Below are 26,732 nucleotides of genomic sequence, written 5' to 3'. Positions count from 1 at the left end.
TTCCTGATTTTTCCCAATTTATTTTTATTTTTCTTGATTTTCCCCAATTTTCCCCAATTTTTCCCAATTTTTTCCTGATATTTCCCAATTTTTCCAAAATTTTTCCCAAATTTTCCAATTTTTTCCTGATTTTTGCTGATTTTTCCCAATTTTCTCCTGATTTTCCCAATTTTTTCCAGATTTTTGCCTGATTTTTTCCAAATTTTTCCTGATTTTTTTTCCTGATTTTTCCAATTTTTTCCTGTTTTTTCCCAATTTTTTCTCCAATTTTTTCCTGATTTTTCCCAATTTTTTTCACTTTTCCAATCTCAATTTTTTTAGGAAAATTTGGAATTTTTTCCTCCCTTGAATCCCAGTTTTTCCTGATTTTTCCCAGATTTTTCCGCTTTCCCAATCCCAAATTTTATAGAAATATTCAGATTTTTTTTCCATAAAATTCCCATTTTTTCCCAGATTTTTCCCAATTTTTCCCAATTTTTTTCACTTTTCCAATCCCAAATTTTTTAAAAATATTCAGAATTTTTCCATCCATTAAATCCCAATTTTTCCCAATTTTTCCCAGATTTTTCTGCTTTTCCAATCCCAAATTTTTTTAAAAAAATCTGATTTTTTTTCCTCCATAAAATTCCCAATTTTCCCCATTTTTTCCTTCAAATTTGCACCTGGAAAAGAGGAAAAATCCAGGAAAAATCCAGGAAAAATTCCAGGATTTTTTGCCTTAAAAAGCTGGAAAATCCTGGAAAAAATCCTGGAAAAATTCTGGAAAAATCCTGGAAAAATTCTGGAAAAATCCTGGAAAAATTCTGGGGAAAATTCTGGAAAAATCCAGGAAAAATTCCAGGATTTTTTGCCTTAAAAAGCTGGAAAATCCTGGAAAAAATCCTGGAAAAATTCTGGAAAAATCCTGGGAAAATTCTGGAAAAATTCTGGAAAAATCCTGGGAAAATCCTGGGAAAATCCTGGGAAAATCCTGGAAAAATTCTGGGGAAAATTCTGGAAGAATCCCAGAAAAATTCCGGATTTTGGTCTTAAAAAGCTGGAAAATCCTGGAAAAAAATCTTTGGAAAATCCTGGAAAAAAATCTTTGAAAAATCCTGGAAAAATCCTGGAAAAATGCTGGAAAAATCCTGGGAAAATTCTGGAAAAATCCAGGAAAAATTCCAGGATTTTTTGCCTTAAAAAGCTGGAAAATCCTGGAAAAATCCTGGAAAAATCCTGAAAAAATCTCAAAACAATTCCCAAAATATCCTCAAACAATTCCCAAAAAATCCTCCAAAAATTCCCAAAAACTCCTCAAAAATTTGGGAAAAATCCAGAAAAAAACCCCAAAAAATCCTCAAAAAATTGAAATAAAATCCAGAAAATATTGTGGGAAAATCCTTAAATAATCCTGGAAAAAATCCTGGAAAAATTCTGGAAAAATTCTGGAAAAATACCAAAAAAATCCTGGAAATGAACCTCAAAAATTCCTGAAAAATTCCTGAAAAATTCCCAAAAAATTCCTGAAAAATTCCCAAAAAATTCGTGGAAAATTCCTGAAAAAATCCTGGAAAAATCCTAGAAAAAGTCTTTAAAAATCCTGGAAAAATCCTAAAAAATACTGGAAAAATATGGAAAAAATCCTTAGAAAATCCTCAAAAAATAATGGAAAAATCCAGGAAAAATCCTGGAAAAAGTCCCCAAAAAAATCCTGAAAAATCACCCAAAAAATTCCCAAAAAATCTTGGAAAAAATCCTAAAAAAATCCTGAAAAAATCCTGGAAAATTTTTCCAAAAATCCCCAAAAAATCCCAAAATAATAATAAAAAAAAATCCCCCAAAAAGGCCCAAAAAATCCTAAAAAAATCCTGAAAAAATCTTGGAAAAAAACTGCATAAATCCCAAAAAAATCCCAAAAAATCCACCCCAAAAATCCTAAAAAAGTCCTGAAAAAAACTTTTAAAAAATTTTAAAAAATCCTGGAAAAGTCCTTAAAAAATCCCCAAAAAATCCTCAAAAAATCCTGGGAAAATCCTGGAAAAATACTCAAAAAATTCCAAAAAAAATCCTGGAAAAAAACTCAAAAAATTATGAAAAAATCCTTAAAAAAATCCCCAAAAAAATCCTAAAATCCCCCCAAAATTGGGAAAAAAACAGAAAAAAATCTTGAAAAAATTATCAAAAAAATCCTCCCAAAATCCTCAAAAAATCCTGGAAAAATTCCAAAAAAATCCTTTAAAAATCCTGGGAAAATCCTAAAAAAATCCTAAAAAAATCCTGGGAAAATCCTTTAAAAATCCTAAAAAAATCCTGGAAAAATCCTTTAAAAATCCTGGAAAAATCCTTTAAAAATCCTCAAAAAATCCTGGAAAAATCCTAAAAAAATCCTGGAAAAATCCTTTAAAAATCCTCAAAAAATCCTGGAAAAAATCCTTTAAAAATCCTTTAAAAATCCCAAAAAAATTGGGAAAAAATTGGGAAAAATTCCTGAAAAAATCCCCAAAAAATTCCTAAAAAAATCCCAGAAAAATCCTAAAAAAAAATCCTCAAAAATTCCTGAAAAAATTCTGAAAAAATTCCCAAAAAATCCTGGGAAAATCCTGGAAAAAACCTAAAAAAATCCTGAAAAAATCCTTTTAAAATCCCCCAAAAATTGGGAAAAAAGATCAGAAAAAAATCCTGAAAAAATCCAAATTAAATCCTGGGAAAATCCTGAAAAAATCCTGAAAAAATTCCAAAAAATCCTGAAAAAAATCCTCAAAAAATCATGGAAAAACTCCCAAAAAATCCTTAAAAAATCCTTTGAAAATCCTGGAAAAAACCTCAAAAAATCCCAGAAAAATCCAAAAAAATGCCTCAAAAATTCCTGAAAAAATCCTGAAAAAATCCTCAAAAAATCCTCTAGAAATCATGGAAAAATCCTAAAAAATATTTCAAAAAATCCTGAAAAAATCCGAAAAAAATTCTGGAAAAATCTTTAAAAAATCTCAAAAAATCCTTTAAAAATCCCAAGAAATCCCCCAAGAAATAAAAAAAAATCCTTGAAAAATCCTGGAAAAATCCCAAAAAAAATCCCCCAAAAATCCTCAAAAAATCCTGGGAAAAATAAAAAAAAATCCCCAAAAAATCCCAAAAAATCCCAAAAAAATCCCCAAAAAAATCCCCGAAAAAATCCCCCAAAAATCCCAAAAAAATCCTAAAAATCCCAAAAAAATCCCAAAAAAATCCCAAAAAATCCCAAAAAATCCCAAAAAAAATCCCAAAAAATCCCAAAAAAAATCCCAAAAAATCCCCAAAAAAATCCCCAAAAATCCCCAAAAAAATCCCAAAAAATCCCAAAAAAAATCCCAAAAAAATCCCCAAAAAAATCCCTAAAAATCCCCAAAAAATCCCTCAAAAAATCCCAAAAAAATCCCAAAAAATCCCCAAAAAAATCCCAAAAAATCCCAAAAACTCCCAAAAAAATCCCAAAAATCCTAAAAACCCCAAAAACCCCCAAAAATCCCCAAAACCCCCCAAAAAATTCCCAAAAAAATTCCTCACCTTGCAACACCCTCAGCTCCACCTCATTCCCGAGCCTGGAATTCCCAGAATTCCTCACCAAGCACCGATAATTCCCAGAATCTCCCAAACGAATCCGGGATATTTGGAGAGTTCCAGAAGGTAAGAGAGCGATCCTGGATTCAAAATTCCCGATTCCATCGGAATTCCCGATGGGAAAATCTTCCTGATTCCGTTGCCAACGGATTTTGGGAATGGGATCCCCTTGAAATTCGCATTTGAGGAGGACGGAATCGCCCGGAAAAACGGTCACGGATTCGGGTTGGGAAAGGAAACGGAGAGGACCTGGAATTTTGGGAAAAGAAAAAGGAAAAAAATGGGAATTTTAGATTTTTTGCGAATTTTTGCGATTTTTTTTGGATTTTTTTGGAATTTTTTTGGAATTTTTTGGAATTTTTTGGAATTTTTTGGAATTTTTTTTGAAATTTTTAAAAATTTTTTTACAATTTTTTGGAATTTTTTAGGAATTTTTTAGGAATTTTTTAGGATTTTTGGGGAATTTTTTTGGAATTTTTTTGGAATTTCTTGGAATTTTTTAGGAATTTTTTGGAATTTTTTTTAAATTTTTTAAATTTTTTTTTAATTTTTTTAAATTTTTTTGGAATTTTGGGGGTTTTTTTTGGAATTTTTTTGGAATTTTTTAGGAATTTTTGGGCAATTTTTGGGCAATTTTTTTGGAATTTTTTTGAATTTTTTTGGATTTTTTTTTTTAATTATTTTGATTTTTTTTGGAATTTTTTTGGATTTTTTTTTAATTTTTTTGGGAATTTTTTTGGAATTTTTTTGGAATTTTTTTGGAATTTTTTCGGATTTTTTTGGAATTTTTTGGAATTTTTTGGAATTTTTTTGGAATTTTTTTGGAATTCTTTTGAATTTTTTTTGGAATTTTTTGAAATTTTTTCGGATTATTTTGGAATGTTTTGGAATTTTTTTGGAATTTTTTTGGAATTTTTTTGGAATTTTTTGGAATTTTTTGGAATTCTTTTGGAATTTTTAAATTTTTTTTTAGATATTTTTTTCATTTTTTTCAGGTTTTTTTGGAATTTTTAAAAATTTTTTTGGAATTTTTTGGAATTTTTTTGGAATTTTTTTGGAATTCTTTTGAATTTTTTTGGAATTTTTTGGAATTTTTTTGGAAGTTTTTTGGAATTTTTTTGGATTTTTTTAAGGTGAAAACTCCCTAAAAATCCAATTTTTGGAGAGGAAAATTCCCCAAAAAAATGGTTTTCCCTTGAAATCCCAGATTTTCAGGATGGGAATTCCAAGGAAAAGAAGAGGAAAAAAATTTGGAATTTTTAGGAATTTTTTTGGAATTTTTTTTTTATTTTTTAAGGCAAAAATTCCATTAAAATCTGATTTTTCCATGTTTTTTGAACAGGAAATTCTGTTAAAAAATGGGATTTTCCCATAGAATCCCAAATTTTCAGGATGGCAATTCCCAGAAAAAGAAGAGGAAAAAATTGGGAATTTTTAGGATTTTTTATGGAATTTTTCAAGGAGAAAATTCCTTAAAAATCAGATTTTTCCATGTTTATGGAGCAGGAAATTCCTTTAAAAAATGGGATTTTCCCATAAAATCCCAGATTTTCAGGATGGGAATTCCAAGGAAAAGAAGAGGAAAAAAATTGGGAATTTTTAGGAATTTTTTTCATTTTTTATGGAATTTTTTTAAGGTGAAAATCCCAAATTATGGGGGGAATTTTAAGGGAAATTCCTCCAAAAATTTATTTTTCTTGGGATTTTTTTGGATTTTTTGGGAATTTTCCTGAATTCAAATTTTTTGGGATTTACCCTCAAAAAAGGGGAAATTATTTGGGAATTTTTTTTCCTGGAATTTTTCAAGGATTTGGGGCAGAAATTAAAAAAAAAAAAATATTTTTTTAAAATTTATTTTTAGGGAATTTTAAGGAATTTTTGGAGGATTTTTTTTGGAATTTTCTGAATTTTGATTCCTCAATTTTTGCCCAATTTCTTTCCCAATTTCCCCACATTTTTTCCCAAATTTCTCTCTATTTTATTCCAAATTTCCCCCCAATTTTTTCCCCTATTCTCCCAATTTTTCAGCAATTTTTCCCAATTTTTCCCCAGTTTTTCCTCACTTTTTTCCCCAAATTTTCCTAATTCTTTCCCCAAATTTTCTCCAATTTTCTCCCATTTTTTTCTCCCATATTTCCCCAATTTTCCCCATTTTTTCTGCTTTTTCTCCTGAATTTCTCCCCAATTTTTCTCTTATTTTTCCCCCAATTTTCTCCAATTTCCACCCAATTTTTCTCCAAATTTTCTCCAATTTTTTCCTGATTTTTCTCCTTTTTTTCCTCAATTTTGCCCAATTTTTCCCCAATTTTCCTCAATTTTTCCCCCAATTTTTCCACACATTTTCCCAATTTTTTCTCCAATTTTTCCTCAATTTTTCCCCAATTTTCTCTGTTTTTCCCCCCAATTTTCTCCCAATTTTTCTCATTTTTTCTCTATTTTTCCCCCATTTTTTCCCAATTTTTTCCAATTTTTTCCCAATTTTTCCTTGACTTTTCACCCATTTTTTCCCATTTTTCCCCATTTTTCCCCCAATTTTCTCCCAATTTTCCCCAATTTTTCTCCTATTTTCCCCCGATTTTCTTCCAATTTTTCCCATTTTTTTCCCAATTTTTCCCGAATTTTCCCCCAAATTTTCCCCATTTTTTCCCCCAATTTTCCCCCAATTTTCACCCCAATTTTTGCCCAATTTTCCCCATTTTTTCCACAATTTTCCCCAATTTTTCCCCAATATTTCCCCCATTTCCCCCTATTTTTTCTCCCAATTTTCTCCAATTTTTTCCTGATTTTTCTCCAAGTTTTCCCCAATTTTTCCCCAATTTTTCCCCAATTTTTTCCCAAATTTTCCACCAATTTCCCCCAATTTTTCACCAATTTTTCTCCAATTTTCCCCCAATTTTCTCCTATTTTCCACAATTTTTCCACAATTTTCCCCCAATTTTTTCCCTTTTTTTCCCTATCTTTTCTCCCAATTTTCTCTAATTTTTCTCCAATTTTCCCCCAATTTTCACTCAAAATTCCCCCAATTTTTTCCCATTTTCCCCCAATTTTTCCCCAATTTCCACCCAGTTTTCCCCCATTTTTTCCAATTTTTCCCCAATTTTGCCCATTTTTTTCACATTTTCCCCACAATTTTCCCATAATTTTTCCCCATTTTTTCCCCAATTTTCCCCCAATGTTTTCCCAATTTTTCCCAAATTTTCCATATTTTTCTCCAAATTTTCCCCAATTTTCCTCCAATATTCCCCCAATTTCCCCCCAATTTTCCTCCATTTCCTCTCAATTTTCCCCCAATATTTCCCCAATTTTTTTCAATTTTTTCCCCATTTTTCCCTATTTTTCCTCCCAATTTTCTCCAAATTTTTTCCCAATTTTCCCCCACTTTTTCCCCAAATTTTTTCCCAATTTCCCCTTAATTTTTCCCATTTTTCCCCCAATTTTTCTCCAAATTTTTTCCAATTTTTCCCCTATTTTCTTCAATGTCTTCCTAATTTTTCCCAATTTTTTCCCAATTTTTTCTCCATTTTTTCCCCAATATTCCCCCAATTTTTCTCCTATTTTTCCCCAATTTTTTCCCTTATTTTTCCTCATTTTTCCCCATTTTTTTCAGTTTTTTTTTCCCAATTTTCCCCCAATTTTTCTCCAATTTTTTACCCAAATTTTCTCCAATATTTTCCTAATTTTTCCCCAATTTTTTTCAAATTTTTCCCCAATTTTGCTCAATTTTTTCTCAATTTTCCCCCATTTTTCCCCCATTTTTCCCCAAATTTTTCCCCAATTTTTCCCCCAATTTTTCCCCATTTTCCCCTATTTTTTCTCCCAAATTTCCCCAATTTTTCCCCAATTTTTCTCCAATTTTTCCCCAATTTTTCTACAATTTTTCCCCATTTTTCTCCCAATTTTCCTCAATTTTCCCCCAATTTTTCACCAATTTTTCTCCAATTTTTCCCAAATATTCCCCAATTTTTCCCCCAAATTGTCTCCAATATTTTTCCATTTTTCACCCAATTTTTTCCCAATTTCCCCCAATTTTTCCCCCAAATTGTCTCCAATATTTTTCCATTTTTCACCCAATTTTTTCCCAATTTCCCCCAATTTTTCCCCTATTTTTCCACAATTTTTTCCCCAATTTTTAATCATTTTTTCTCCATTTTTTCTCCATTTTTTCCCCAATATTCCCCAATTTTTCTCCTATTTTTCCACCTTTTTCCCCTATTTTTCCCTCAATTTTTCCCCATTTTTTACAGTTTTTTTCCCCAATTTTTCCCCAATTTTTCTCCAATTTTTCCCAATTTTCCCCCAATTTTTCCCCCAATTTTTCCCCATTTTCCCCTATTTTTTCTCCCAATTTTTCCCCTATTTTTTCTCCCAATTTTTCCCCCAATTTTTCCCCAATTTTTCCCTCAATTTTCCCTAATTTTGAGATATTTTCCCCCAATTTTTCTCCAATATTTTCACAAATTTTCCCTCAATATCCCCCAAATTTCCCCCCTTTTTTTCCCCAATTTCCCCCCAATTTTCCCCAATTTTTCTCCAATTTTCCCCCATTTTTCCCAATTTTTCCCCCAATTTTTCCCAATTTTTTCTCCATTTTTTCTCTATTTTTCCCCAATATTCCCCCAATTTTTCTCCTATTTTTCCACCTTTTTCCCCTATTTTTCCTCATTTTTCCCCATTTTTTACAGTTTTTTCCCCCAATTTTTCCCCAATTTTTCCCCAATTTTTCTCCAATTTTTCCCCCAATTTTTCCCCATTTTCCCCTATTTTTTCTCCCAAATTTCTTCAATTTTTCCCCAATTTTTCCCCAATTTTTCCTTCAATTTTTCCCCCAATTTTCCACCGATTTTCCCCCAATTTTTCCCCAATTTTCCCCCAATTTTCCCCCATTTTTTCCCCAATTTTTTTCCCAATTTTCCCCCAAATTTTCCCAAATTTTCCCCAATATTTCCCCCATTTTTTTCCATTTTTTCCCTATTTTTTCTCAATTTTTCCCCCAATTTTTCCCGTTTTTTTCCCAGTTTTTCCCCAATTTTCCCCCAAATTTTTCCCCATTTTTTCCCCGATTTCCCCCCAATTTTTCCCAATTTTTCCCCACCCTCCACGGCCACTTTGGCCTCTCTGCTGGCGGCCGCTCCGATCCCTTCCAGCTGCGCGCGACACCGATAAACGCCCTCATCCGGTTTATGATGCCGCGAGTGCAGAACATTCCGGATCCAAAGGGATCCATTGGGAAGCTGCTGCCTCCTCTCATCCTCATCCAAATCCAACAATTCCCCGTCTTTTTCCCATCGGATTTTCGCCGTTTTCCCGGAGTCGCTGGCGGCCGCGCATTCCAGCAGGACGTCGCCGCCTCGCGCCACCACCACGTCCGACGGCTCCCGGAGGAATCTCAGCGAGCTGAACGCTCGAGGCCGAGGACCTGAGGTGGGAAAAACAGTCAGAAAATTCTGGGAATTTTTTCCCAAATTTTTCCCAAATTTCTCCCCAATTTTTTCCCAAATTTTTCCCCAATTTTCCCAATTTTTTCCTATTTTTTTCAAAATTTTCCCCAATTTTTCCCCATTTTTTCCCTCAATTTTTTCCCCATTTTTCCCATTTTTTCTCCATTTTTCCCCAATTTTTCTCCATTTTCCCCCCATTTTTTCCCCATTTTTTGTCATTTTTTCCCCAATTTTTCCCAGTTTTTTCCCACAATTTTTTCCCAAATTTCCCTCAATTTTTCTCCATTTTTTTCCCTATTTTTTCCCAATTTCTTCCCAATGGTCCCCAATTTTACCCCAATTTTTTCCCCATTTTTTCCCCAATTTTCCAATTTTTTCCTATTTTTTTCAAAATTTTCCCCAATTTTTCCCCATTTTTTCCTCAATTCCTCACATTTTATTCCAAATTTTTTCCCATTTTTTCCCCAATTTTACTGCATTTTTTCTATTTTTTCCCCAATTTTTTCCCATTTTTTCCCATTTTTCCCCCATTTCTCCTCAATTTTCATCCAAATTTTTCCCAATTTTTTCCCAGTTTTTTCTTTACTTTTCCCCAATTTTCCTCCCAATTTTTCCCCAATTTTTCCCCAATTTTTCCCATTTCTTTCCCAATTTTTCCTGATATTTTTATGCATTTTTTCCCTTTTTTTCTCCACAATTTTTCCCATTTTTCCCTTTTTTCCCCAATTTTTTCCTCATTTTTTTCCCCAATTTTCCCCCTATTTTTTCCATAATTTTTCCTTTTTTTTCCCCTTTTTCCCCCAATTTTTTCCCCAATTTCTCCCGTTTTATTCCAAATTTTTTTCCCATTTTTTCCCTGATTTTCCTGCATTTTTCCCATTTTTTTCCCAATTTTTTTCCCATTTTTCCCCAGTTTTCCTGCATTTTTCCCGTTTTTTTCCCATTTTTTTCCCAATTTTTTTCCCATTTTTTCCCCTTTTCCCCCCAATTTTTTCCCAATTTTTTCCCCAATTTCTCCCATTTTTTTCCCATTTTTTCCCATTTTTTCCCAATTTTTTTCCCACTTTTTTCCCCAATTTTCATCCAAATTTTTCCCAATTTTTTCTGCATTTTTCCCTTTTTTTCCCATATTTTTCCAATTTTTTCCCTGTTTTTTCCCAAGGATTCTCCTTGAGAAAAAAAGGGAGAAAAAATTGGACAAAATCCTTGGGAAAAAAATGGGAAAAATCCTGGAATAAAATGGGAAAAAATGGGGAAAAAATGGGAAAAATTCCTGAAAAAAATGGGAAAAATCCAGGAAAAAACTGAGAAAAATCCAGGGAAAAAATGGGGAAAAAATGGGAAAAATCCTGGAATAAAATGGGAAAAAATATGGGAAAAATCCAGGCAAAATTCCTAGGAAAAATTGGGGAAAAAATGGGAAAAATTCCTGGAAAAAAATGGGAAAAATCCAGGAAAAATCTGAGAAAAATCCAGGAAAAAAATGGGGAAAAAATGGGAAAAATAGAGGAAAAAATGGGAAAAATCCAGGAAAAATCTGAGAAAAATCCAGGACAAAATGGGAAAAATTTGGGAAAAATCCTGGAAAAAATCTGGGGAAAATCCAGGAAAAAACGGGGAAAAAATGGGAAAAATCTGGGAAAAATCCAGGAAAAATCCAGGGGAAAATGGGAAAAATCCAGGAAAAATTTGGGAAAAATGGGGAAAAGATGGGGAAAATTCCTGAAAAAATGGAAAAAATCTGGAAAAAATCCAGGGACTATCTGAGGAAAAAATGGGAAAAATGCTGGAAAAAATCTGGGAAAATCCAGGAAAAAATGGGAAAAATCCAGGAAAAATCCAGGGGAAAATGGGAAAAATCGAAAAAATGGGGAAAAAAATGAGAAAAATCTGGGAAAAATGGGGGAAAAATGGGAAAATAATGGGAAAAATCCGGGAAAAATCCAGGAAAAAAGTGGGGAAAAAATGAGAAAAACACAGGAAAAAATCTGGGAAAAATCCAGAAAAAAACCGGGAAAATTTGGGAAAAATCTGGGAAAAATCCAGAGAAAATCTAGGGGAAAATATGGGAAAAATCTGGGAAAAAATGGGGAAAAAATGGGAAAAATCTGGGAAAAATTTGGGAAAAATCCAGGAAAAAATTGGGAAAAATGTGGGGAGAAATCCAGGGAAAATCCTGGAAAAAAATTGGAAAAAAAAATGGGGAAAAATGGGAAAAAAATCCAAGAAAAATCCAGGAAAAATCCAGGAAAATTTTGGGAAAAATCTGGGAAAAATCCAGGGAAAATCATGGAAAAAAAAACCAGGAAAAATGTGGGGAAAATCCAGGAAAAAATGGGGAAAAATGGGAAAAATATTGGGAAAATCCAGGGAAAAATATGGAAAAAATCCTGGAAAAATTTGGGAAAAATGTGGGAAAAATCCAGGAAAAAAATGGGGAAAAAATGGGGAAAATTCCTGCAAAAAAATGGGAAAAATCTGAGAAAAATCCAGGGAATATCTGGGGGAAAAATGGGAAAAATGCCGGAAAAAATCTGGGGAAAATCTAGAAAAAAGCTGGGAAAAATTTAGGAAAAATCTGGGAAATATCCAGAGAAAATCCAGGGGAAAAAATGGGAAAAATCCAGGAAAAATCCAGGAAAAAATGGGGAAAAAAATGGGAAAAATCTGGGAAAAATTTGGGAAAAATCCAGGGGAAAAATTGGGAAAAATCAGGAAAAATGTGGGGAGAAATCCAGGGAAAATCCTGGAAAAAAATTGGAAAAAAATGGGGAAAAATGGGGAAAAAATCCAAGAAAAATCCAGGAAAAATCTGGAAAAAAATCTGGAAAATCCAGGGAAAATCCTGGAAAAATCCTGGGGAAAAATGGGGAAAAAATCCAAGAAAATTCCAGGGAAAAATGGGAAAAATCCTGGAAAATTTTGGGAAAAATCCAGGAAAAAAAACTTGGAAAAATGGGGGAAGAAATCCAAGAAAAATCCAGGAAAAATCCAGGGAAAAAATGGGAAAAATCACAGAAAAATCTGGGAAAAATCTGGGAAAAATGGGAAAAATCCCAGAAAAATTTGGGAAAAATCTGAGAAAATTCCCCCAAATTCCTTGGAATTCTGAGCCTGGGTTGGGAATTGGAAAAATCCTTGGGAATTCCCAAAATCCAATAGAAAATAAAAGGAAAAATTCCCAAAATTGCAAAGCCAAATTTCTGCATTTTTTTGGTTTTTTACCCCAAAATTTTTGGGAATTTCTAAGGAATTTTTAAGGAAATTTTTGGGAATTTTTTTGGGAATTTTGGGGGATTTTTTTTAGGAATATTTTGGGAATTTTGCAGAAATTTTAGGGATTTTTTTTTGGGAATTTTATGAGGAATTTTTGGGAATTTTGCAGGAATTTTTGGGGAGATTTTTGGGAATTTTTAGGGAGCTTTTGGGGAGATTTTTTGGGAATTTTGGGGGGGTTTTTTGGGAATTTTTGGGATTTTTTTGGGAATTTTATGAGGAATTTTTTGGAATTTTGCAGAAATTTCAAGGAATTTTTTGGGAATTTTTTTGGATTTTTTTTGAGGAATTTTTGGGGAAATTTTGAGGAATTTTGGGGAATTTTTAGGCAACTTTTGAGGAGATTTTTTGGGAATTTTGGGGGAATATTTTGGGAATTTTGCAGAAATTTTAGGGAATTTTTGGGGGTTTTTTTGGGAAATTTTGGGGGAATTTTTTGGGAATTTTGGGGGAATATTTTGGAAATTTTTGGAGAATTTTTTGGGAATATTTTGGGGAATTTTTGAGGAATTTTTGGAGTTTTTTAGGAATTTTGGAGATTTTTTGGGGGAATAATTTTAGATTTTTTGGGGAATTATTTTGGGAATTTCTTGTGAATTCTTGGGAATTTTGGGGGAATTTTTTAGGATTTTTGGAGAAAATTTTGGGAATTTTTGGGAGATTTTTTTGGGAATATTATGGGGAATTTTGGGGGAATTTTGGGGAAATTTTTTTGGAAGTTTCTGAGGAATTTTCTGGGAATTTTGGGGGGAATTTTCTGGGAATTTTTTGGGAATTTTGGGGAATTTTGAGGGAATTTTTTGGGAATTTTGGGGGAATTTTTTGGAATTTTGAAGGAATTTTTGGGGGAATTTTTTGGGAATTTTTGGGGAATTTTTTGGAAATTTTTGGGGGGAAATTTTGGGGAATTTTCAAGGAATTTTCGGGGAATTTTTGGAGAATTTCTCTGGAATTTTTGGGGGAAGTTTTTGCAGGATTTTTTGGGGGATTTTTTGGGAATTTTTTTGGGAATTGCTGGGAAATTTCAGGGGAATTTTTGGGGAATTTTTTGGAATTTTTGGGGATTTTTTTTGGAATTTTGGGGGAAATTTCTGGGGAATTTTTGGAGGAGTTTTTGGGAATTTTTTGGGGAATTTTCAAGGAATTTTCTGGGAACTTTTGGAGAAGTTTTTGGGAATATGGGGGGATTTTGGGGGAATTTTTTGGGAATTTTGGGGCAATTTCTTGGAAATTTCAAGGAAATTTTTTGGAGAATTTTCAAGGAATTTTCTGAGAATTTTTGGGGAATTTTTTGGGGATTTTTTGGGAATTTGGGGGATTTTTCAGGGAATTTTATGGGAATTTGGAGGGGAATTTTTGGAAATTTTTGGGATTTTTTGGGGGAATTTTTGGGAATTTTCAAGGAATTTCTTGGGAATTTTGGGGGGAATTTTCTGGGAATTTTTTGGGAATTTTTGGAGAAGTTTTTTTAAATTTTGGGGGAATTGCTTTGGGAATTATTTTGGGAATTGCTGGAAAACTTCAGGGAATTTTTTTGGGAAATTTGGGAGAATTTCTTGGGAATTTTGGGGGGATTTTTTGGGAATTTTTGGGGGAATTTTTGGGGAATTTTTGGGGAATTTTTGGGGGGAAATTTCGGGGAATTTTCAAGGAATTTTCTGGGAATTTTTGGAGAATTTCTTGGAAATTTTTTGAGGAATTTTTTTGGAACTTTGGGGGAATTTTTTTGGGAATTCTTTTGGGAATTGCTGGGAAATTTTGGGGGAATTTTTGGGGAATTTTTTGGAATTTTTGGGGATTTTTTTTGGAATTTTGGGGGAAATTTCTGGGGAATTTTTGGAGGAGTTTTTGGGAATTTTTGGGGGGAATTTTCAAGGAATTTTCTGGGAACTTTTGGAGAAGTTTTTGGGAATATGGGGGGATTTTTGGGGGAATTTTTTGGGAATTTTGGGGCAATTTCTTGGAAATTTCAGGGAAATTTTTTGGAGAATTTTTAAGGAGTTTTCTGAGAATTTTTGGGGAATTTTTTGGGGATTTTTTGGGAATTTGGGGGATTTTTCAGGGAATTTTATGGGAATTTGGAGGGGAATTTTTGGAAATTTTTGGGATTTTTTGGGGGATTTTTTGGGAATTTTCAAGGAATTTCTTGGGAATTTTTGGGGGAATTTTCTGAGAATTTTTTGGGAATTTTTGGTGAAGTTTTTGGGAATTTTGGGGGAATTTTTTGGGAATTTTTGGAGGAATTTTTAGAGGAATTTTTGGGAATTTTTTGCAAATTTTTTTGGAATTTTTGGTGAAGTTTTTGGGAATTTTGGGGGAATTTTTTGGGAATTATTTGGGAATTATTTGGGGATTTGGGGGGAATTTTCTGAGAATTCTTTTGGAATTTTTGGAGAAGTTTTTGGGAAATTTTTGGGGAGTTTTTGGGGATTTTTTTGGGAATTTTTTGGGAATTTTCTGGGGATTTTTGGAGAATTTCTTAGGAATTTTGGGGGGATTTTTTGGGAATTTTTAGAGGAATTTTTGGGAATTTTTTGCAAACTTTTTTGGAATTTTTGGTGAAGTTTTTGGGAATTTTGGGGGATTTTTTTTGCGAATTTTGGAGGAATTTTTTGGGAATTTTTTGCAGGATTTTTTGGGAATTTTTTTTGCTGGGAATTCCAAACTTACCGGGAATTTTGGGATGGGAATTGGCCAACGGGAACGAGACCAGGAGCCAAATCCATGGAATTGGATCCATAATTCCCGGTTTTTTTCCCGCTTGGAATTCTCTGCTCCGACGTCGAACATCCAAGGAAAAACTGGCAAGAAATTCCTGGGATTTGGAGGCTTGGAAAAAGAAAGGAAAAATGGGATTTAGGAGAGGGGAAAATCCCAGGAATTTTCAGGGGAAATCCAGGGAATTTTGGGGGGAAATCCTGGGAATTTTGGGGCAAAATCTCGGAAATTCTGGGGGGAAAAATCCCAGGAATTTTCAGAGAAAATCCAGGGAATTTTGGGGAGAAAATCCTGGGAATTTTGGGGAGAAAATCCTGGGAATTTTTGGGGAAAAATCCTGGGAATTTTGGGGGAAAAAATCCCAGGAATTTTTTTTGGAAAATCCTGGGAATTTTCAGAGAAAATTCCGGGAATTATGGGGGAAAAATCCTGGGAATTTTTCGGGGAAAATCCTGGGAATTTTGGGGTTGGAAAGGGGGAAAATCCAGGGAATTTTCAGGGGAAATCCTGGGAATTTTGGGGGGAAATCCTGGGAATTTTGGGTGCAAAATCTCAGGAATTCTGGGGGGAAAATCCAGGAATTTTCAGAGAAAATCCTGGGAATTTTGGGGGAAAAATCCCAGGAATTTTGGGGTTGGAAAGGGGGAAAATCCAGGGAATTTTGGGGGGAAATGCCGGGAATTTTCAGGGAAATACTGGGAATTTTGGGGGGAGAAAACCCTGGGAATTTTGAGGGAAAATCCCGGGAATTTGGGGGGAAAATCCTGGGAATTCTGGGGGGGAAATCTTGGGAATTTTGGGGGGTAAATCCCAGGGATTTTGGGTCCAGGAGAGGGAAAAATCCTGGGAATTTGGGGGGTCAGGAAGGGGAAAATCCTGGGAATTTGGGGGTCTGGAGTGGAAAAAATCCCGGGAATTTTGGGGTTGCGAAAGGGGGAAAATCCCGGGAATTTTGGGGAGAAAATCCTGGGAATTTTGGGGGGAAAATCTTGGGAATTTTGGGGGAAAAAATTCCAGGAATTTTTTTGGGAAAATCCTGGGAATTTTCAGGGAAAATCCCAGGAATTTTGGGGGCAAAATCCTGGGAATTTTGGGGGGAAAATCTTGGGAATTTTGGTGGGAAAAATCCCAGGAATTTTTTTGGGAAAAATCCTGGGAATTTTCAGAGGAAATTCCGGGAATTTTCAGGGAAAATCTGGGAATTTTGGTGGGAAAATCCAGGGAATTTTTGGGGGGAAAATCCCAGGAATTTTGGGGTCTGGAGAGGGGGAAAATCCAGGGAATTTTGGGGGAAAATCCTGAGAATTTTCAGAGAAAATCCTGGGAATTTTGGGAGAAAAATCCTGGGAACTTTGGGGGGAGAAAATCCTGGGAATTTTTGGGGGAAAATCCTGGGAATTTTGGGGAGAAAATCCTGGAAATTTTCAGGGAAAAATCCTGGGAATTTTCAGGGAAAATTCCAGGAATTATGGGGAAAAAATCCTGGGAATTTTAGGGGCAAAATCCTGGGAATTTTGGGGGGAAAATCTTGGGAATTTTGGGGGATAAAATCCCAGGAATTTTTTTTGGGAAATCCTGGGAATTTTCAAGGAAAATCTGGGAATTTTGGTGGGAAAATCCAGGGAATTTGGAGGGAAAATCCTGAGAATTTTCAGAGAAAATCCTGGGAATTTTCAGGGAAAATTCTGGGAATTATGGGGGAAAAATCCTGGGAATTTTGGGGGGAAAATCCTGGGAATTTTGGGGGAAATCCCAGGAATTTTGGGGTTGGAAAGGGGGAAAATCCTGGGAATTTTGGGGGAAAAAATCCCAGGAATTTTTTTGGGAAAATCCCGGGAATTTTCAGAGAAAATCCTGGGAATTTTGGGAAGGAAATCCTGGGAATTTTGGGGTTGGAAAGGGGGAAAATCCAGGGAATTTTGGGGAAAAATCCTGGGAATTTTGGGGAGAAAATCCTGGGGTTTTTTTGGGGAAAATCCTGGGAATTTTGGGGGGAAATCCTGGGAATTTTGGGGCAAAATCTCGGGAATTCTGGGGGGAAAAATCCCAGGAATTTTGGGGACAAAATCTTGGGAATTTTGGGGAAAAATCCTGGGAATTTTCAGGGAAAATCTGGGAATTTTGGGAAGGAAATCCTGATAATTTTGGAGTTGGAAAGGGGGAAAATCCTGGGAATTTTGGGGGAAAATCCCGGGAATTTTCAGGGAAAAATCCTGGGGATTTTGGGGGAAAAAATCACAGGAATTTTTTTGGGAAAATCCTGGGAATTTTCAGGGAAAATCCAGGGAATTTTCAGGGAAAATCTGGGAATTTTGGTGGGAAAATCCCAGGAATTTTGGGGGCAAAATCTTGGGAATTTTGGGGTTGAAATTCCAGGAATTTTCAGAGAAAATCCTGGGAATTTCGGGGGGAAAAATCCCAGGAATTTTTTTGGGGAAAATCCTGGGAATTTTCAGAGAAAATTGGGAATTTTGGTGGGAAAATCCTGGGAATTTTGGGGTTGGAAAGAGGAGAAATATTGGGAATTTTTGGGGAAAATACAGGGAATTTTCAGGGAAAATCATGGGAATCTTGGGGGAAAAATCCTGGGAATTTTTGGGGGAAAATCCTGGGAATTTTGGGGAGAAAATCCTGGGAATTTTGAGGGGACAATCCCAGGAATTTTCAGGGAAAATCTGGGAATTTCGGGGGGAAAATCCAGGGAATTTTGGGGGGGAAAATCCTGGGAATTTTGGGGTCTGGAGAGGGGGAAAATCCTGGGAATTTTGGGGAAAAAAATCCCAGGAATTTTTTTGGGAAAATCCTGGGAATTTTCAGGGAAAATCTGGGAATTTTGGTGGGAAAATCCCAGGAATTTTGGGGGCAAAATCTTGGGAATTTTGGTGGGAAAATCCCAGGAATTTTGGGGTTGGAAAGGGGGAAAATCCTGGGAATTTTGAGGGGGAAATTCCAGGAATTTTGGGGGAAAATCCTGGGAATTTTTGGGGGGGGAAATCCAGAGAATTTTTGGAGGAAAATCCAGGGAAATTTGGGGTCAGGAAAGGGGAAAATCCAAGAATTTTGGGGGGAAACTCCAGGGACCTTAAGGGGAAAATCTTGGGAATTTTGGGGGGAAAATCCTGGGAATTTTGGGGGGAAAATCTTGGGAATTTTGGGGGGTAAATCCCAGGAATTTTGGGTCCTGGAGTGGAAAAAATCCCGGGAATTTTGGGGTTGCGAAAGGGGGAAAATCCCGGGAATTTTGGGGTTGCGAAAGGGGGAAAATCCCGGGAATTTGGGGGTCTGGGAGGGGGGGAAATCCAGGGAATTTTTGGGGGGAAATTCTGGGAATTTTGGGGTCTGGGAAGGGGAAAATCCCGGGAATTTTGGGGGGAAATCCTGGGAATTTGGGGGTCAGGAGTGGAAAAAATCCTGGGATTTTGGGGGTTGGAAAGGGGGAAAATCCTGGGAATTCTGGGGGGGGAATCTTGGGAATTTTGGGGGGTAAATCCCAGGAATTTTGGGTCCTGGAGAGGGAAAAATCCTGGGAATTTGGGGGTCTGGGAAAGGAAAAGTTCTGGGAATTTTTGGGGTCAGGGAGGGGGGAAATCCCGGGAATTCTGGGGGAAAATTCCGGGAATTTTGGGGGTTGGGAAAGGGAAAAAAAATGGGAATTTTTGGGGGGTCAGGAAGGGGAAAATTCTGGGAATTTTGGGGTCTGGGAGGGGGGGAAATTCTGGGAATTTTGGGGGGAAATCCAGGGAATTTTGGGGCCTGGAGAGGGAAAAAATCCTGGGATTTTGGGGAGTTGGGAAGGGAAAAATCCTGGGAATTTGGGGGTCAAGAAAGGGGGAAAATCCCGGGAATTTTGGGGCCTGGGAGGGGGCAAATCCCGGGAATTTTGGGGGGAAATCCTGGGAATTTGGGGGTCTGGGAAAGGGAAAAAAAATGGGAATTTTTGGGGGGTCAGGAAGGGGAAAATCCCGGGAATTTGGGGGTCCGAGAAAGGGAAAAAAAATTGGAATTTTTGGGGTCTGGGACGGGGAAAATTCCGGGAATTTTTGGGGGGAAATCCCGGGAATTTGGGGGCTCTGGGAAGGGGAAAATTCCGGGAATTTTGGGGTCTGGGAAGGGGAAAATCCTGGGAATTTTGGGGTGAAATCCCGGGAATCTGGGCCTGGAAAAGGAGAAAAAAAACCCTGGAATGGTTGGGGGTTGGGAAAGCGAAAAATCCCTGGAATTTTTCGGGTTAAAATCCCAAGAATCGGGGCCTGAAAAGAAAAATCCCGGGATTTGAAGGTTGAAAAGGATGGGAATGAAAAAAAAAAAAAGGGAATAAAAAGGAAAAATCCCGGGATTTTTCTCTTGGAAAATAAAAATAATAAAACAAAGAAATCCCCCCCCCCCAAAAAAAAAAAACCTGGAATTTTTTCTTCCTCTTCCTCTCCTGGAAAATCCGGGAATTCATCACCGCTCCATGCTCGGATCCAAAGGTTGAAATCCGGGAGAAATTCCAAGGAAAAGCTGGAAAATAAATAAAATAAAGGCTCTGAATGGAAGCGGTTTCGGGGCGGGGGCCGCTCCCGAGCGCCCCCCGAGGTTCCTGGAGAGAATTCCCGGTTTTTTTTTGGGAAGAGGAAGGTGGAGGGATGGGGGAGGGGTGAGCTGGCTTTTATCCCGGTTTTTCCTGGATTTTTCCCAGTTTTTCCCAGGTTTTTTCCTGGATTTTTCCCGGTTTTTTCCTGGATTTTTCCCATTTTTCCTAGATTTTTCCCAGTTTTTCCTGCATTTTTCCCGGTTTTTTCCCAGTTTTCCTGTTTTTTTCCCACTTTTTCCTCCTTTTTCCAGGACTTTTCCCGGTTTTTCCCAGGTTTTTTCCGGGTTTCCCTGGATTTTTCCCATTTTTCCTGCATTTTTCCCGGTTTTTCTTGGATTTTTCCCGGTTTTCCTGGATTTATCCCGGTTTTTCCCATTTTTTCCCCTTTTTCCAGGACTTTTCCCGGTTTTTCCTGGACGTTTCCAGTTTTTTCCTGGATTTTTCCCGAGTTTTTCCCGGTTTTCCTGGATTTTTCCAGGTTTTTTCCTGGATTTTTTCTGGTTTTTCCCAGTTTTTTCTGGGTTTTCCTGGATTTTTCCCTTTTTTTTCCCATTTTCCCCCCCATTTTTATCCCAATTTTTTCCCCAATTTTTCCCCAAATTTTTCCCATTTTTTCCCAATTTTTCCCATTTTTCTGCCATTTTTTCCCACTATTTTTCCCAATATTTTTCCCATTTATTCCCAATATTATTCCAAAATTTTCCCCATTTTTTCCTCTTTTATTCCAAATTTTTCCCAAATTTTTCCCCATTTTTTCCCATTTTCCCCCCAATTTTTTCCCAATATTTTCCCTTTTTTTTCCCATTTTTTTCCCATTCTTCCCCAATTTTTCCCAATTTTTCCCCAAATTTCTCCCATTTTTTCCCAATTTTTTCCCATTATTTTTCCGAATATTTTTCCCATTTTTCCCAATATTTTCCCCATTTTTTCCCTCACTTTTTCTCCATTTTCCCCCCTTTTTTTCCCATTTTTTCCCCATTTTTCCCCAAATTTTTCCCATTTTTTTTCCCATTCCCCCCCTTTTTCCCACTATTTTTCCCCAATTTTTTCCCAATTTTTCCCCAATTTTTTTCCCAATTTTCCCCATTTTATCCCCAATATTATTCCAAATTTTTCCCATTTTCCTCCATTTTTTCCCAATTTTTTCCCAATTTTTCCCTAATTTTCCTCATTTTATCCCCAATATTATTCCAAATTTTTTCCCATTTTTCCCACATTTTTCCCCAAATTTTTCCCAATATTTTCCCCATTTTTTCCCCATTTTATTCCCAATTTTTTCCCATTTTTCCCATTTTTCCCAATCCAAAATTCCCCCTCCAACCCAACCCCCCAACCCCGGCCTCATCCAACCCCAATTATGCAAATTTATGCAAATTAATGCAAATTTATGCAAATCAATGCAAACGAGCCCCAGCTGCCAAAATTTTGGGCTGGATCCCGCTGGGAATTCCAGGAATTTTGGGATGGAGCCAAAAGCGACTCCGGATCCGTGGGATGAGGAAAAAAACCGGGATTTTCCCCAGATTTTTCCCTCTTTTCCCAAATTTTTCCCGATTTTTCCCAATTTTCCCCATTTTTCCCACTTTTTCCAGGTTTTTCCCAGCTTTTTGCAGTTTTTTCCCACTTTTTTCCCATTTTCCCCCATTTTTTTCCCAGATTTTTCCCATTTTTTCCCATTTTTTCCCCACTTTTCCCAGTTTTTTCCCATTTTTTTCCCATTTTTCCTCATTTTTCCCACTTTTCCCAGAATTATCCAATTTTTCCCCAAATTTTTCCCATTTTTTCCCATTTTTTCCCAATTTTTCCCTATTTTTTCCCATTTTCCCCAGATTTTCCCATTTTTTTCTGAATTTTTTCCCATTTTTCCTCATTTTTCCCATTTTTCTCATATTTTTTCCCATTTTTTCCCATTTCTTCCCATTTCTTTCCCACTTTTCCTCATTTTTCCCATTTTTCCCATTTTTTCCCAATTTTTTCCCGTTTTTCTCATTTCTTCACATTTTTTCCCATTTTTTCCCAATTTTTTCCCAGATTTTTCCAATTTTTTCTCAGATTTTTTCCCATTTATTCCACACTTTTCCCAGTTTTTCCCAGTTTTTCCCATTTTTCCCAATTTTCCCAATTTTTTCCATTTTTTCCCAATTTTCCCCAATTTTTCCCCATTTTTTTCCATTTTTTTCCTATTTTTTCTTAGATTTTTCCCATTTTTTCCCAGATTATTCAATTTTTCCCATTTTTCCCAGTTTTTTCCCATTTTTTCCCAGTTTTTCCCACTTTTTCCCCCAATTTTCCCCCATTTTCCCACTTTTCCCAGATTTATCAAATTTTTCCCCAAGTTTTTCCCATTTTTTCCTATTTTTCCCAGATTTTTTCCCATTTCTTCCCATTTTTCCCACTTTTTCCCATTTTTTTCTCATATTTTCCATTTTTTTTCCATTTTTCCCCATTTTTCCACATTTTTCCCACTTTCCCCATTTTTCTCATTTTTTCCCAATTTTTTCCCATTTTTTCCCATTTTTTTCCAATTTTTTCCCATTTTTCCTCATTTTTCTCATTTTTTCCCAGATTTTCCCCATTTTTCCTCATTTTTCCCATTTTTCCGAGATTTTCCCATTTCTTCCCGTTTTTCCCATTTTTTCCCAATTTTTCCCAATTTTTCCCAATTTTTTCCCATTTTTCCCCAGTTTTATCTCAGATTTTTCCCCATTTTTTCCACACTTTTCCCAATTTTCCCCATTTTTCCCCAGATTCTCCCATTTTTTCCCAATTTTTTTCCCATTTTTTTCCATTTTTTCCCAATTTTTCCCATTTTTTCCAATTTTTTCCCAATTTTTCCTCATTTCCCACCAAAAAAAATTCCCAAATTTTTCCTGGCAATTTTCCCAAAGATTCCATCCCAAAATCTGGATTTTTCCCGGAAAATTCCCAATTTTTTGAGCATTTCCTATGGAAAAAATGGGAAATTTTGGGAATTTTTTCCCAATTTTCCTTGGAATTCTGGGAATTTTTTTTTCTGGGTGAAATTCCCAAAAATCTGGGATTTTGGAAGGGGAATTTTCCAGGATTTTTGGGAATTTTTCCAGGATTTTTCCCACATTTTAAGGCCAAAAAATTGGGATAAAATCCTGGAATTTTGAGGGATTTTTCCAGGATTTTCCTGGAATTTTGAGGGATTTTTCCAGGATTTTTCCCTCATTTTAAGGCCAAAAAATTGGGATAAAATCCTGGAATTTTGAGGGATTTTTCCAGGATTTTCCTGGAATTTTGAGGGATTTTTCCAGGATTTTTCCCTCATTTTAAGGCCAAAAAATTGGGATAAAATCCTGGAATTTTGAGGGATTTTTCCAGGATTTTCCTGGAATTTTGTGGGAATTTTGGGAAATATTTCCCTCATTTAAAGGTGGAAAAATTGGGATAAAATCCTGGAATTTTGGGGGATTTTTCCAGGATTTTCCCGGAATTTTGAGGGAATTTTCCAGGATTTTTCCCTGATTTTAAGGCCAAAAAGTTGGGATAAAATCCTGGATTTTTTTCTCATTAAAATACAAATAAAATGGGATAAAATCCTGATTTTTTTTCCCATAAAAACCAAAAAAAATTGGGAAAAAATCCTGGATTTTTTCCCATTTAAAGGCCAAAATTTGGGATAAAATCCTCAATTTTTTCCCATAAAAACCCCCAAAAAATCAGGATAAAATCCTGGAATTTTTCCCATTAAAATACAAAAAAAATGGGATAAAATCCCGAATTTTTTCCCACTAAAAAGAAAAAAAAATTGGGATAAAATCTCGGATTTTTTCCCATTAAAAACCAAAAAATCAAGATAAAATCCTGATTTTTTTCCCATAAAAACCCCAAAAAATCAGAATAAAATCCTGGATTTTTTCCCATTAAAATACAAAAAAAAAACCCAAAAAATGGGGATAAAATCCTGAATTTTTTCCCATAAAAACCCCAAAAAATCAGGATAAAATCCCGGATTTTTTTCCATTAAAACCCCAAAAAATCAGGATAAAATCCTGGAATTTTTCCCATTAAAATACAAAAAAATCAGGAAAAAAACCTGGATTTTTTCCCATAAAAACCCAAAAAAATGGAGATAAAATCCCGATTTTTTTTCCACTAAAATACCAAAAAAATCAGGATAAAATCCTGGATTTCTTCCCACTTAAAGGCCTAAAAATCAGGATAAAATTCTCAATTTCTTCCCATAAAACCCCCAAAATTTGGGATAAAATCCTCAATTTTTTTCCCATAAAAAGCCCCCAAAAATCAGGATAAAGTCCTGAATTTTTTCCCATAAAAAACCCCAAAAAATCAGGATAAAATCCTGGATTTTTTCCCATTAAAATACAAAAAAAATGGGATAATATCCTGCATTTTTTCCTATTTAAAGACAAAAATATTGGGATAAAATCACGGATTTTTTTCCATTAAAACCCAAAAAAATCAGGATAAAATCCTGGATTTCTTCCCACTTAAAGGCCTAAAAATCAGGATAAAATCCTCAATTTCTTCCCATAAAAAACCCAAAAAAATCAGGATAAAATCCTGAATTTTTTCCCATAAAAAACCAAGCTAAACCCCCCAAAACTCCCCATTTTTTAACCAAAAAAAAAACCCCAAAAAAAACCTCCCCATCCCCCACCTCCTTTTCCCCAAAAAATAATAAAAATTCCTCTCTTTTCTCATGGAAATTTTCCCCAACAGCTGCTCCAAAAAAAAATCCTTGGAATAATAAAATTCCCATCGGGATTTTTTTTTTTTTTTTTTTTGGGGGGGGGGGGGGAGGGGAGGGGGTTTATTTTGTATTTTGTTTTTTTTTTATTCCATGGATTTCTGCTGGAGGGAACAGATGGAACCTTTGGAAAGGAGAAATTCCCGGCGGGATTTCAGCGGTTTCCATGGATTTGGGTTTGCCTTGGAGGGCGGGGTTTTTCCCTGGGGGTTTCCTGCTTTTTCCTGCCTTTTCCCACTTTTTCCCTGCTTTTTCCCTGTTTTTTCCCGGATTTTTCCACTTTTTCCCTATTTTTTCCTAGGTTTCTCACAGTTTTTTCCAGGTTTTCCCTGTTTTTTCCCTACCTTTTCCTGATTTTTCCCACTTTTCCTCTGTTTTTTTCCAGTTTTCCGTGGTGTGATGGTTTGGCATTTAAGAAAAAAAAAGAAAAAAAAAACACAGAAGTGAAGGCTTTGAAAGAGAGGCTGCTGGGAGTTTTTTCTCTGTCTGAGACCTGGCCAATAGCTGTCTATTTCTGAGAATTGACAGTGTTGTTCACCATAGAGAAATGAGATCAACCCTGTGAATACCACCTTTTAAACCTAAGCCCGGGACTTTCTGTCTCTCTTTGTTTCCGGCTTTGAAAGGTAACAGAACTCCAGCTGGCTCCCATCCCCTCCCAGGCCCGTGCGGCCTGGCGGGGGCTGGGCTCAGCCTGACGAGGCTCCTGGGCCGGAGATGGAGCCCACGGGGCTTTCCTCCCAGGCCAGGGCTAGGCTCTGCTGTGGCCCTCCCAGGAAGCCTCTGGGTCCTATTTCAGCGGGGTGGCTGAAGCCTTTCCCAGGAGACCCTGGCCCTAGGTGCTGCCGAGCTGAAATCCGACACCATGAATACCTGCTGCGGTTTGAGCCAGATTTTAACTCTTTCACTAGCCAGATGAGACCTGCAGATTTAATCCTTTTTCCAGAAAGTGGGAGACAGTGATCAACATGTAAAGAGACAACATAAACCATCAAAGTCAGTGAAAGAAGGAATCAAGCCTCAGATGGGAAGAGAATGAGATGCTTTAATAAGCTGAAATATTCTTTTGGTAAGGCAATGGAGATTGTGAAAAAGGTTCACTCTCCTGTTAAATTTTAAAAGGTTTAATAAAGACAATAAGAAACAGAAAATAAAGCAAAGAGTTACGGCCGGGTGCCTTGGCGCGCTGCCAAGAGCACACCTGGTATCTTTGGAACACTCTTTTTATCCCATTCTGCTGTGAGGGTTTAATGCATATTCAAACTTTTCCAAGAAGTAGTTTGCATGGCCACACCCTGGGTCCACCTTTTTAGAGCATGCTCCATACGGTTTTTATTTCTTTTGATCATCATTTTATTTGAGCTGGGGTTCCATTCTCTGCAAGCGGTCAGTGCTGATAACAGTCTGGTCTCCATTGTCCTTCTGCTGATAACAGCTTGGGCCCCACTGTCTTTGCCCTCTGGGGTTTCCTTGCTTTGTGCAGAAGGACATCGCTCTAACATTCAAAATTCTTCTATGCCTTAAAACTTGCTAGCAAGAGAAAAAGAAAAGACATAGCAAAAGCATATAACCTATAACATTTATCTTAATACTTGCGAAAAGCCAACATCACAATATGGATTCACAACATTGGGGAGGGGGTGAGTCAAAAACTAAACAAAGGAACATCAAAAACTTAAGAAGAATGTATGAATATGTATGAGAAATTATGGATATGTAGTAGGGTTCTGTTTTTAAGGGACAATCCTTTGTTAGTAAGGTGTGCTCTCTTGGCAGAATGCAGAGACACCCGGCCGTATCTGTATACTTTATTTTTCTCTCCTAATTGTTTTTTATTAAACTTTTAAATTCTATAAAAATTATGTGAACCTTGTTTTTCACACCAAGAATTTGAAGGCTGATTGTCATGGTTTTAAAGCATTAGCTAAAAAATCACTAGAAAACTTATTCATTTCTTGCTGTGAGATATGGATTAGAACAAGAGCAAAGCAGGATTAAAACTTAAAAGGAATAAAGAAAATTTATTAACAAAAACTACAAAAATAAGAAACCAGAATAAAACCTCCAGAAACCCTTTTTTCCGCCATTACTTTTCTCTTGCTCACATGACAACACAGAGACAAAAAAACCTGGTGGTTAAAACAGTCTCAACTTTGCTATAGTCTTTTCATCAGTCTTTGTAGAGAAAAAGAAGTCGTCTTCTGCCAATCTATGGAGTTTATCACAAGAAAACCATTTTCTCATGGCTTTCTATTTCTCTGATGCCAGCCGCCCGGAAAACTCTGTCATCAGTTCTGTCCTCCCATTTCACATCACTCTGAGGTGTGCTATGGGTCATAAGTTAAGGGGTGTCATTTTAAGGATGAGTTATTCAAAGGCAGAAGTTCTCTTCATCTGTCTCTGTGAGCAT

The 26,732-nt window shown here is 35.8% G+C and overlaps 1 protein-coding gene across 1 annotated transcript in view; it reads right to left on the bottom strand.

Annotated features, from left to right (window-relative positions):
- LOC131592126 (netrin receptor DCC-like) overlaps window positions 1-19,504 on the bottom strand; it is a 63,756-nt gene extending 44,252 nt beyond the window's left edge. The window contains 4 exon segments of the mRNA XM_058863409.1: window positions 3,523-3,825; window positions 8,669-8,992; window positions 14,961-15,119; window positions 19,408-19,504. Coding sequence (XP_058719392.1) covers window positions 3,523-3,825; window positions 8,669-8,992; window positions 14,961-15,030 — 697 coding nt within the window. The 5' untranslated portion in view covers window positions 15,031-15,119; window positions 19,408-19,504.
- Window positions 19,505-26,732: the final 7,228 nt, after the last annotated feature.

This window comes from Poecile atricapillus, chromosome W (genome assembly GCF_030490865.1).
Source record: "Poecile atricapillus isolate bPoeAtr1 chromosome W, bPoeAtr1.hap1, whole genome shotgun sequence".
NCBI classification, from domain to species: domain Eukaryota; kingdom Metazoa; phylum Chordata; class Aves; order Passeriformes; family Paridae; genus Poecile; species Poecile atricapillus.
Note: the sequence above shows the minus strand (reverse complement) of the source record. Positions and strands in the feature narration are given on the sequence as shown.